We start from the raw sequence: 12,562 nt of genomic DNA on the forward strand, positions 1-12,562 counted from the left end.
TTTAGCTCAGCGGCAAAAGCGCCTGCCTGGCAAGCGCAAGGTCGTGAGTTCGGTTCCCGGTACCGGAGAAAAACCAAAAAAAAAAAAAAAGAAAGGATGAAAGTCATCCTGTTCAAATTCCAGCTTCTACCGTTTCCCATCTCGGGAGCTTAGGAAGCTACTCCTGGAGTCTCAGTTCCATTATCTATAAAATATGAGATCATCTACATCCAGGGGTTTGTTATGGCAAAAAAAATACAGTGTATGAAAGTCCTTTACACAGGAGGCACATAATCAGTGTTACTTTCTTCTCTTTTTCAGACTGCTCTTCTATACTCAAATATTTTGCAGTATCTGTAGAGTTAAGAGTCTACAAGGCCTGTAAAATTATCAGTTATTAAGTCTTCAATGAAAAAAATGAATTAATATTGATATCAAATCAAAACCTCTTGGAATCATAGCTTCTGTAAGACCGGTCCTAAAGGAAGACAAATGTTAAGTATGGGCATACATGCTTACTCAGAGGAATGGTGGGAAGAACCACTCCTGTGATTTAAATGGCTCCCTTATTTCTCTCTCACTAAGCTCAAAGGTTTAATTAACGCATGCTAACTATGACTACACTGCAGTCCCACTGGAGTCGGTGTCATAGTATCTTCCAAATTTACTTTGGGACTCACTGTGGTGACCAGGTGGTGGCAAGGAGCCCTGGATGCTGCACACATTATTCCCCCCTAAGCCTGGAGACTGATAGCGCAGAAGTGAGAAACTCAGACACCCACTCTGCCCTCTTGTTCTCTCAACTAAAAATGGTTCTGCCATAGAACCTATTATCTACAGAAAACAGTTATTCCTTTATCAAGGTCTAGCTTATCCAAAAGAGAGAGCACCAAGAATGGGTGTCCATTGCTTATAATAAAACATATTTGCACTTTTTCAGGCATTTGTAAGTCAAGGAAACAGCAGCTAAAGTGAAGGAAGGACAACTATCCACTGAGAATGGGACTTCACTTGAACTCACCAAGGGCATGAGGCCGTGTCTCCTTTTGTAAATGCGGCGGATGTCTTGGAGTGTAATGTGGACCACAGGTTTCTGTAAAAAGAAGAAATTGTTCGTTAGTATCAGAAAGGGAAAATAAATGACCAACTCTTGCCTTCCCAATCTGTTACAAGTGTACAACTGGAGAGAAAGACTTTGGAACAAGACATGTCTGGTGACATTCTGTCTGCCACTTTTCATGTGCTTTATGATGGTGGCCAAGTGCTTTACTGCTACTCATTACCCCTCGACTGATAGTCACTTATCTTCCAGGTTATGACAAATTATTATAGTATAGGACAAGGCCTCTAAGCTGTTACTTTCTTAATGAAGAAAATAATTTTCTTTCTTTCCTAGAACTTTAAAATACAAGAAAGAAACAAGGTTACACACGTACTGTAACTGGCTAAAAGGCCATGTTTTCTCATGGCAGAAAATGTGCTGAAGACCTGAAGGAAGGCCAAGGATACTAGCACCGAAGTCTGAGAAAGGATAAATGCTCCGACTATGGATCTTGAAGCTGTGGCACACACTTATTTTTCTACGAGCTTTTAACCCAGGCAACAGTAACACCAGCCAATTTAGCACACCACTAGGGAACACCATTCCAGCCTTGTGCGCTGTCTACTGGAGAATTCCGCAAGGGTGCTCCACCACCTAGTGGACAGAATTGTTATAACATCATATTTGACTCAAATTGCATTACATGATTTAGTACCATGGAATGACAAGCTGGTGAACCTCCAGAGTGTGGCTTTCTATAGCAGAAAACATTCTTGATTCTTTAAGCTGTACTGCCAAGTGGCCCCGATGAACTGCCGGAGGGGTCATGACTTCTGCTCTTTCAGTGAACCACACCTTTAAGGGGCCAGTTCTAGGTAAGCACGAATTCTTTACAAGTTTTAAGGCAGAAATCTAAATTCATCTCTATTTTCTGGTCTAATTTCCTTGTGAAAAAGAAGCCTGTTTCCAAGATCAGAAAAGGAACTCTATGAAGTCAGAAGGTTGCAGCTCTACATTTGACTTTCACACTGGCTGAAAGAAGGGCCAGTTCCAAGTGCTTCTTAAAGAAAAATTCACACTTCTTGATTGTATTTGTAATCAGGAAGAAATAAGAAGTGCCATCACATGTGTGCATACACATAAGCAAATATGCAAAAAACATGTATTTCTTCTTCATGATAGTATATTCATGGTAGTTCCTCATTCATGGTAGTTCCTTGATTTCTTCCAAAAATGCTTCCTAGCAGAAAGGAATAAGTCTCCATGGACTCTTGAGTAAAATCGGTAGGACAAGGTTTCTTAACACAATACTGAGTGCAAGGGTCCCAGGGTGACTGAACATAGTGGAAGAGCTGCAAACTCAGGGGACTGTACCGGGATTACATAGGGCGCACGTGAAACACCTGAGTGTGGGGGAGGGGCAGTGATTTCGAGCCTCACAAAAGTGTGGTAAATGTGAAGCTACACTCCCAGAAACCCAAACTTAAAGACAGACGCAGCTCTGCCCTGACCATGTGGTCTACATACCGGGTACCCATTGAGAGGCTGAAAATACAGGTTGGTGTCTGTGATGCACACATGTCCAGGATTTGTTACCAGCGGTGTCACCATTTCTGCCTTGCATTCCATGTGTAGCTTTTCAGAAACACTGTGGAATCTGAAAATGTTTTCCAGTAAAAGAAGTCAGAAACTGATCTACTCTCCAGGTTTAACTACAGCTCAGCTGTGTGTGGTATTTGTCTAAACACTATACTTAATACAAGATAAGTGGCATTATAAACTGGCTGCTTAAACAAGTTAACATTCTTTTAAGTGGCAAAATGAAAACTTGATTGTTAAAAACAGAAGAGATTATGCACCACAGAAGCGAAGGTAGACATATAAGTTACATTTTAAAAGTTTAGCTGAACTTGTACTTTTGCCAAAATAGGTTTTCTTGAAACTATTCTTCTATGAATAAAATCTTCTATTTTTGTGTCACTAAGACCTCTTTTTATAGACATACAAACCATTTTGGCAATGTTCACATTTATTTTGCATTCTTTTTTATCAGGCTATAACTGCATAATTATAATTACATAAATTTCAGTTGTACAGTACTTTGTTCTTTAGAAATATTGAGGCAAAGCCAATCAAAGATGACCGCTGTACTATCCACTCCTAAGATATATAATCAGCAAAATATATTACTCCTTCTGGTTTACTAATTTTTTAAGAATTATAAAAATGATACAAAATAACTAAATCATTAATATTACCAAAAATACAAGCAAATAACAGTTGAAAATAAATCTCCTGAGCTGAGGTATAGCTTAGTGACAGAACACATGGTAAGCATGTATGAAGCCTGGGGTTCAATCCCCAGCACCAGAAATGAACCTTTTGCCAAAATCGACTAAATAAATTGAACAATCCCATGACCTTTTAAAAATTCTCAGAAAATTGAGAAAGCAAGGGAATTTAAATAAAATTACCCCCAAGAAAGAAGAAAGAAAGAGCAGTGGAGTGGCAGGAGAATGAACTGCCCATCTAGGAGGGGAGTAAGGGCTTCAGGACAAGACAAACTTGCAGAGAAACAAAGCCGCAGATGGGCTGGAGGCCAAGAACGCTCTTCAAAGACGCAAAAGTGCTTTCAATGTGGGTAGGAAGCAGGAGAAATTTCCCACCATTGAGAAGGCTGGTGGTTCAGCCCTAAGCACAAAGATACTTCCGGAATCTCTGAAGTACTCACATTCTAAACCCTATGAAGATAAAGCCTAGGTCACTTTCTCAATAAGGTGACTTGAACTTAACCACAGCTGCAACAAGACCCCAGTTCACCCAACTGCACATTCAGCAGCCTGACAAAATATGGGGGTGGGCATGACACCTCTGGAGATAAATATTTAGTTCAGTCTGCAGAGTCCCTTTTAAAACAAACTGTCTAGCATACAATATAATATTACAAGACACACACACAAAGAAACAAGAAAGTATGATCTACGTTCAATAGAGAAAAGATTCAAAAGATGACTCAAGTGTTAGATGCACCGAAAGACTTTCTGACAAGTACAATAAATATGCTCAAAGACTGAGAAGAAAAGATGGGCAACAAATGTGAAAAGAGGGAATTTCAACATCGAAGTAGAAATTATGAAAAAGAGCCAAAAGGAAATAGAGAAATGAAAATCTTGATATCAGAAATGAAATAAATAAGTATAACAACAGACTGAGCAAGTCTAATAAAGGGTCTAATAAAGTTGAAAACAGAGCAATAAAATTCTTAATTAAAAGAAAAGGAGAAAAAGAATGAAAAACCAGTATTCCTGAGATCTAAAAGAACATTATATATACTAACAAGTACAACAAGTTATAGACAAAAAAACAGAAAACAGGGCAGAAGAAATACTAAAGGAGAGAATGGCTGGGGACTGATGAACAACTGTAATTCATAGATTAATATTTCTCTGAAACCCTGTGGGACATAATAAAAAGTATATATTTGATCTCTGTTCCCAGTTGCTCACATTGAGCTCCTACAACACATAAATTCCTAAACAATGGGGTTGCTTAGTATACATTATGCTCTAATATTTGTTCTTCAGCACAGAACTCCTAATCCCCTGGAATTTCCTGGGTGACAGGATTATCTTCTGTTCTAATGAAGAGACTTACTTGGCTTCTGGATGGGGGCTGGTCACCAGACAGACCACGCCATTTTCAGAAGCTTGGAACACTCAGCCCTATTCCTGATCCTCAAGGAAGAGGAGACTGAGTTAATAATCTATCATACCTACAAGATGAACCTGCCATTAAAAACCCATCAAACTCTAAGGTTCAGAGTTCTGGATTGGTGAATACATCCATGTGCAAGAAGGGCAGCAAACATCAACTGCAAGAGACAGACAAAAGGTCCTGTGTGGGACCCTCCCAGACCTCACCCAAAATATCTCTCCATCGGACTGTTCATTTGCATCCTTTGTCATACCTCTTATTAATACAATAAATCTGTGTGTTTCCTGAGTCTGTAAGCAAGTCCACAAATGATGAAACCCAAGGAGGGGTTTGTAAGAGTCCCATGGGTGGCAACCTGGATTTTGTGGCTGGCACCTAAAGTGGTGGCAGTCTTGTGGAACTGACTCTTACCCTGTGGGGCGGACAGCATAATTCAATTCTAGAACAACCAGCTGGCGTCAGACAGTCACTTGGTGTGGGCAAGCCCCACACATTTGATCACAGAAGTGCTTTGCATTGAGAGTAAAGAAGGTAAAAACAATTTTTGTTTTCCTCTCATACGCTCTGAAACTACCAAACAGAATAAGCACAAAGAAAACCACATCTTACTTGCAGGTTCGAACAGTACAAATTACATGACTTTGCACAAGAAGCAATGGAAAAGAAATCTTGAAAGTGGGGGAAAAAACCTTGTTTTTCTAAAATTCCATATCTAAAAAGATATACTTCAAAAATGTAGATGAAATAAGAGTACTTTTAGACAGACAAAACTGAGAGAATTAATTTTTAATAGATATGCATTACAAGAAATGCTATGGAAAGTTCTTACTGAAGAGAAGTGACACCAGATATTCAGAAAGAGCAGAGCATCTTTTAGAAAAAAAATTTAAATACATCTGTAAACAAAATCATTAAATTTTTAGTATTTCTAATTTATATGTAAAGATGTATGTATCTGTCTCAATACTGTAGAAATCTATTAGTTTTTAAAACCATAAGAACACTGAATTGTAGGATTTATGGTTTGTATAAAAATTATGTATAAGATGCCAAGATCACAATGGACAAGAGAGGATAAATGGAAATGCTCTTTTAAAACAGGACCATTAATACTATTTGAAAATATACTCTGGAACAAGGTACATATTGTACTCTCTAGAGCGACCACTAAAAATGAGAGGAAACAAAAAATAAACAAGTAGATGGAGAACTAAACAAGAGCAGATTTACCCTAAATAAAACAAGAAAGGAGGAAGAACAAACAACACACTAAAAAACAAACACTAAGACAGCAGGCTTACGACCAACTGCATCTATCTATAATTATATAATTATAAACAATCCAATTAAAAGCAGAAATTTTCAGAATTCATAGAAAAGTAATATTCAACTACTATGTTTAGTTTTTTTTAGAAACAATATATAAACACAGGTTAAATGTAAAAGGGTAGAAAAAGATGCAAATACATAAGAAAATTACATGAAAGAAGACTTTAAGGCAAAAAGTAATACACATAAAGGGGGACGTTTCATAATGATGAAAGGACCAATCCTTAAGAGGACATTACTTATTTAAATGTTTCTGAACCACATTTATGGAAATTTTCTAAGTGTGAATGCTTCACAACACAGGCATAAATTGACAGCCATAAGAGAGAAATAAACAATCCCACAATGATGACTGGCAATTTTAACATTCTCCTCTCAGGAACTGATAAAAAGAAAATCAACAAACATTCAATAAAGTACATATCATCTAAATAGCCATCAACTAGTCAGAGTTAAATGACATTTGTAGAACAATATACTCAACAATTATGGAGCACATGCTCCTTTCAAGGGCATATGAAATATGTGCAAGGATACACCACTTGCTCAGCCATAAAACAAACCTCAACAAATTGCAAAAGACTGAAATCTTATAGCATATATTCCCTGATCAGATAATATTAGTAATCAGCAACAACAAGATATCTATAAAATTTTCAAATATGTGGAAGTTAACATACTTCTAATAATCTATGGGTCAAAGAATATACAGCAAAGTATAAAATATTTTTACATGAATGATAATCAAAAAAGAACATAACAAAATTTGTGGGATACAGCTGAAGTAGTGCTCAGAGGGAAATTTTCTAAGTGTGAATGCTTCTATTATAAAAGAACACATAAAATCAGTAGTCTAGGCTTTGTTCTGAGGAAGCTAGACATAGGCTACTCTTCTTCATAAGCTCAAGAAAGGAAATCATAGAAGTGGAAATCAATATTAAATAAAATGCAAATCTAAAAAATAGCAACGAAGTAAAAATGTTTTATTTGGAAAGTTAATACAATTCATAAACCCATAACAATACTGATAAATAAAAAAAACACAGAGTATCAATAATAGGAATGAAAGGTTATTACTACAGATCCTGTTGCTAAAAAAAGGACAGTACAAGCCAGGTGTGGTGGCCCATGCCTGTAACCCTAGTCCTCAGGGAAGACGGCAAGTTGAAACCTAGCCAAGGCAACTTGGCAAATTTGAGACCTTATCTCAAAATAAAAAATAAAAAAGGGCTGAGGATGTACTTAGATGGTGTGAAGGCCCTTGGTTCAATCCTCAGTAATTCCAAAAAGAAAAAAGAAAAAGAAATTAAATGCGTATGAATATGGCAACTTAGATGAAATGAACAATTTTTTTAAATACATAATTTAACCAAAAGAAATACAATAAGAAGCAAACTGAACAGTCCTATGTCTAGTCTGAAAATAATCACCAAGAACAATTCAGACCTAGATTGCTTTATCAAGAAATATTAAAATATAAGAAAGAACTGCACCAATGCTCCCAAACTTTTTCTGAAAACAGAGGGTAACAGAACCCTCTAACTCATCCCATGAGGTCAGCAGAAGCTTGTACCAAATCCTGACAAATACACTGTGGAAGCATGACAGAGCAATATCCCTCATTACTACATATGCAAAACACTCAATATATTAGCAAAGCACATTCAGCAACATATAGAGGACAACACATCATGATTTCAGATTCATCCCATGAATACAAGGTTGGTTTAACATTAAAAATTAAATGAATGCATTTCACAATATTAACAGAATAAAAACTAAAAACAGGATCGTGTCCACAAATACAGAAAAAGTATTTGATGAAATAATGTATGTATTATTGAAACAACTCTTGGGAAACTAGAAGCAAAAAGGAGCTTCCTTATTCTGATTCAGAACACTTATGAAAAACCTAGAGTCATTCCTTAAGAATGAAACATCAAAGCATTTGTCTGTATCACGAATAAGCCAAGGGTAAAATCTGTTCCCACCACATATATTAATAAAACAGCAAAATGAGACAGAAGATAGAAAATAAAAGCCATAGAGATGCCTGTGAAACTGTCATTACTCAAAGATTAAATGATTATAAAAATTTAAAAGCTCTCTAAAACTAATCAGTAAATTTGGAAAAATTACAAGACATAAGGTCAATATAAGAAAAATAATTTACTTTATTTCTATGTACCAGTAAAAAAAATTAGGAAATAAATTTTCCACAGCATCTAACAAATATCTAGGAATTTCCTCAATAAAAGAGCATAGTGCTTACAGACTAACCATAAAACAAGGGAGATAAGTCTGGGAGGCATAAAAGAGAACTCTGCAATATGCTTCTGTCTTTTCTTTAAATCTAGTCATTCCAAAATAAGAAGATACTTTAGGGTACAAATGAATATGGACCAGTGTATTAGACGATGTGAAATGACTGCTAACTGAACATGACAATGGAATCAAGAAACACAGGGCTGGAGGTGGAGCTCAGTGGTAGTGTACTTGCTTAAAATGTATGAGGCAATGGGTTCAATTCCCAGCACCAAAAAACCAAACCAGCTGCGCATGGTGGTGCATGCCTGTAATAACAGCACTCAGGAGGCTGAGGCAGGAAGATCACTATGAGTTCAAGGCCAGCCTGGGCTACATTGTGAGAGTCTGTCTCAAAAACACCAAAAAAAAAAAAAAAAAAAGAAATTAGAAAAATATATTTTAATGGAAATGTGCTGATATGCTAAAGTACACATATACTTTTTATACATAATACACATACATGTATCATATGCAAATATTACACACACAGACACACAGAGACACATATATATACACACACATACACACAGCACCAAATCCGCAGATGTTTAGGTCCCTTACATAAAGTACTGCAGAATTTGCATATAACCCATGCATATCCTCCAGTATACTATAAGTTATCTATAGAAAACTTATAGTTCCTAACACAATGAAAGTGCTATATAAATAGTTACTATATATTGTGTTATTTGGGGAATAATGAGAAGGAAAAAAAGCTTGTACATATTCAATACAAAAGCATTTTTTCAATTTTTTTGTTTTTTTTTTGGAGACAGGGTCTCACTATGTAGTTCAGATAGGGCCTTAAACTTACTATGTAGCCTAGGCTGGCCTCAAACTCACAGTGATCCTCTTGTCTCAGCCTCTTAACTGCTGAGGTTAAAGTGTGTGCCACTAAGCCCAGCCATTTCTTAAAAATATTTTTAACCTGTAGTTGGTTGAATCCAGACATGTGGAATTCACAAGTATGGAGGGCCAACTGTATACACATATACATACAAACATACATAAAATGTACACACACTTACAGATAATACACATTCACACATACAGCAAACACATAAATAAGCTCACTAATATGTAAGACCTAATACCTGCCCCCCGCTTAGAGCTGAGCTGAACCTTGGACAGCTGTGGAAATGCCTGTGAGCCAGCACCACCTCTGCCCCACCAGGTTGCCCAGGGGGAGCCCCAGACAGCCTCAAGGGCCTTGGATGGCCCTCCCTGCCCCAACCCTGCACCTTCAGGGGAGCTAAGCTGAAACTCAGACAGCTTCAGGGGCCTCAGTGACTGTGCACTTACCCCCACCACCACTGATGTGGGAACCAGGCTGGGTAGAGGCAGTGTATGGAGCCGCGGTGACAACGACCTGCCCACTATTACACCCCAGTGGAAATAGAGCTGAAACCCAAACAGCTTTGGGAACCCCTGAGTAGGAGCCAACCTGGGCCCTGGACAGCTGTGGGAGCATTGGGGATTGCACCCTGCCCACACACACCATCCAGGGTGTCACACTGAGCACTGGGGACCTTTGGGTCCTTGTCACACTACTACAACATCATCCTGGGAGTGAGGCTGAGCTCCAGGGAACCTCTGGTTCTCTGAAAATGACAAAATGAAGGAGCAAAATGCAATCACAGACCTCTCCCCTGCCCAGAACAAGTCCAGGAGATAGCAACACAGAAGAGCTTGGAAGTCATACACTTGAAATTTCTGAAATGAGAGCAGCTGAAGTAAAGAAACAACTCCATCAGGCCATAGAAGACATCAGATCAGAAATAAACTCTGAGGTAAAAAAAGAAATGACAACAATAATGTAAGAATTGCTTAGCACATCTAAAGAAGACATAGAAAAAAATAGAGGAGCATAGTAAATTAATGGAAACCTTGAATGAACAGTATAGAAAAGAACTGGAATGCATGAAATAGATTCAAACAGATATCCAGGATATTAAAACTTCCATTAAAAGTTGGCAAACCCACTTGAATGAAGCTGAAGATAGACTTTCAGAACTTGAAGACAGCACTGCTGTGAATGACCATGAAAAGAAGGATCTCTTAAAAATAACAAGAAATCAAGAAATAACAATTCAACAGCTGAAAGACGAAACAAAGAAAAACAATGTAAGATTAACAGGTATCAGTGAAACAGCTGGTGTCAGCACAAATGACATGAAAAGACTATTTTCAGAAGTAACAGCAGAAAATTTCCCAAGCAGGGAAAAAGAAGTGGACATCCAGGTAAGTGAGGCATATAGAATTCCAACTGCCCATAACCAAAATAAATCTACACCCAGACATATAGTGATCAAGATCCCAGAAATTCAACAAAAGAACAGAATATTAAAAGCTGTTAGAGAAAAGAAACAGATCACCTATAAAGGAAAACCCATCAGAATCACGGCAGATTTCTCAACACAAACCATCAAGTCAAGAAGAGCATGAAGTATTTTGGGTCCTGAAAGAAAACAACTTCCAACCCAGACTGATGTACCCTGCAGAACTGACCTTCAAAATGAATGGAGAAATAAAATATTTCCACAATAAAGATCAACTGAAGAACTTCATGAGCACCAAGCCAACCCTACAAACGGTACCAAAAGGTATTTTAGAAAGAGATTAAAAAAAGACTACAACTTTAAGAACAACAGAAAAGAACCATGAAGCAGAGAAAGCAATTAAACAGAGGGAAACAAGAGGAATCAACAGCAGGAAAACAATATGACGAAGATAAGCCAATACATATCAGCTATAACTGTCAATGTAAACAGACTCAATTCACCAACCAAAAGAAGTACACTGGCAGACTGGATGAAGAAACAAAATCTAACAATATGCTGTATACAAGAAACACATTTAAATCCAAAGGAATTTCATAGATTGAAAATCAAAGGATGGAAACCATGTGACAGGTACCCAGAAAAAAGCGGGTGTAGCTATTCTGTTCACAGATAATGCGAACTTCAAGCCAAGAACAACAAAAAGAGATAAAGAAGGTCACTACATACTTGTGCGGGGAAAACTTCAAGAAGAGATAACAATCACAAACATATGTGCAACAAACACAGGAGCACCCAACTATATAAGACAAACTTTAACAGACATGAAAACTTAAATAAGCAGCAACACAATCATAACAGGGGACTTCAATACCCCATTGTCACAAAGGGGATAGATCAACTAGACAAAAAATTAGCAAAGAACAGAACTAAACCAAACATGTGAACAAATGGACTTAGTAGACCTGTACAAAGTGTTCCATCCAACAGCATCACAATATACATTCTTCTCAGCTGCACATGGGACATTCTCTAAAATAGACCATATACTAACACATAGAACATGTGTAAGGAAATGCAAAGGAGTTGAAATTATCTCATGCATACTATCAGACCATAGTGCAATGAAATTGGAAATTAATGACAAATGAAATCGCAAGAACTCCATAAACACGTGGAAATTAAACAGCACCCTCCTGAACAATCAATGGGTCACAGAAGAAATCAAAGAAGAAATTAAACACTATGTACAATCAAACGGTAATATAGATACAACTTAGGAACCTGTGGGATGCAATGAAAGCAGTTCTCAGAGGGAAATTTATAGCAGTGAATTCCTACCTCAGGAAAAGAGAATGAGCACAAATAAACAATCTTATGCTGCACCTCCAGATTCTAGAAAAAGAAGAACAAATCAAACCCAAAGCCCAAAGAAGGCAGGAAATTATAAAGCTCAGGGCAGAAATTAATGCAATGGAGACTAAAAAAACATACAAAGAACTAATGAATCAAACAGTTGGTTCTTTGAAAAAATCAAATTAATAAACCTCTAGCCAAACTTATTAAAAAAAGGAAAGAAAAAATTGAAATACATGCAATAAGGAATGAAAAAAATGAAATTACTACAGATCCTGTAGAAATTGAGAAGACCAAAGATACCTACTTTGAAAATCTTTACTCTCACAAGATGGAAAACACAGAGGAAATAGACAGATTTCTACATACATATGAACTACCAAAGCTGAATGAAGAAGATACAAAAATCCTAAATAACTACATATCAGTGAGCAAAACTGAAAATGTAATAAAAAACTTGCCAATGAAGAAAAGCCCAGCTCCTGATGGATTCACAGCTGAATTCTACAAGAAACTTAGAGAAGATTTAATGCCAATACTTCTCAAACTCTTTAAG

General features: G+C 37.1%; 1 protein-coding gene and 1 long non-coding RNA gene across 2 annotated transcripts in view; one reads left to right on the forward strand and one right to left on the reverse strand.

Moving 5' to 3' along the window:
- LOC106149815 overlaps window positions 1–2,486 on the forward strand; it is a 5,216-nt gene extending 2,730 nt beyond the window's left edge. Inside the window, exons 2-3 of the long non-coding RNA XR_001236229.1 lie at window positions 920–1,094; window positions 1,376–2,486. This is a non-coding gene — a long non-coding RNA (uncharacterized LOC106149815). The remainder of the gene's footprint in view (window positions 1–919; window positions 1,095–1,375) is intronic.
- The window catches only part of Nsmaf (neutral sphingomyelinase (N-SMase) activation associated factor), a gene marked incomplete at its 5' end in the record, with an annotated part of 49,084 nt that overhangs the window by 20,724 nt on the left and 15,798 nt on the right, over window positions 1–12,562 (reverse strand). Inside the window, 2 exon segments of the mRNA XM_013520109.1 lie at window positions 1,001–1,072; window positions 2,549–2,678. Coding sequence (XP_013375563.1) covers window positions 1,001–1,072; window positions 2,549–2,678 — 202 coding nt within the window.

Source organism: Chinchilla lanigera, unplaced genomic scaffold (genome assembly GCF_000276665.1).
Source record: "Chinchilla lanigera isolate Chin_1 unplaced genomic scaffold, ChiLan1.0 scaffold00053, whole genome shotgun sequence".
In the NCBI taxonomy this organism is placed as follows: domain Eukaryota; kingdom Metazoa; phylum Chordata; class Mammalia; order Rodentia; family Chinchillidae; genus Chinchilla; species Chinchilla lanigera.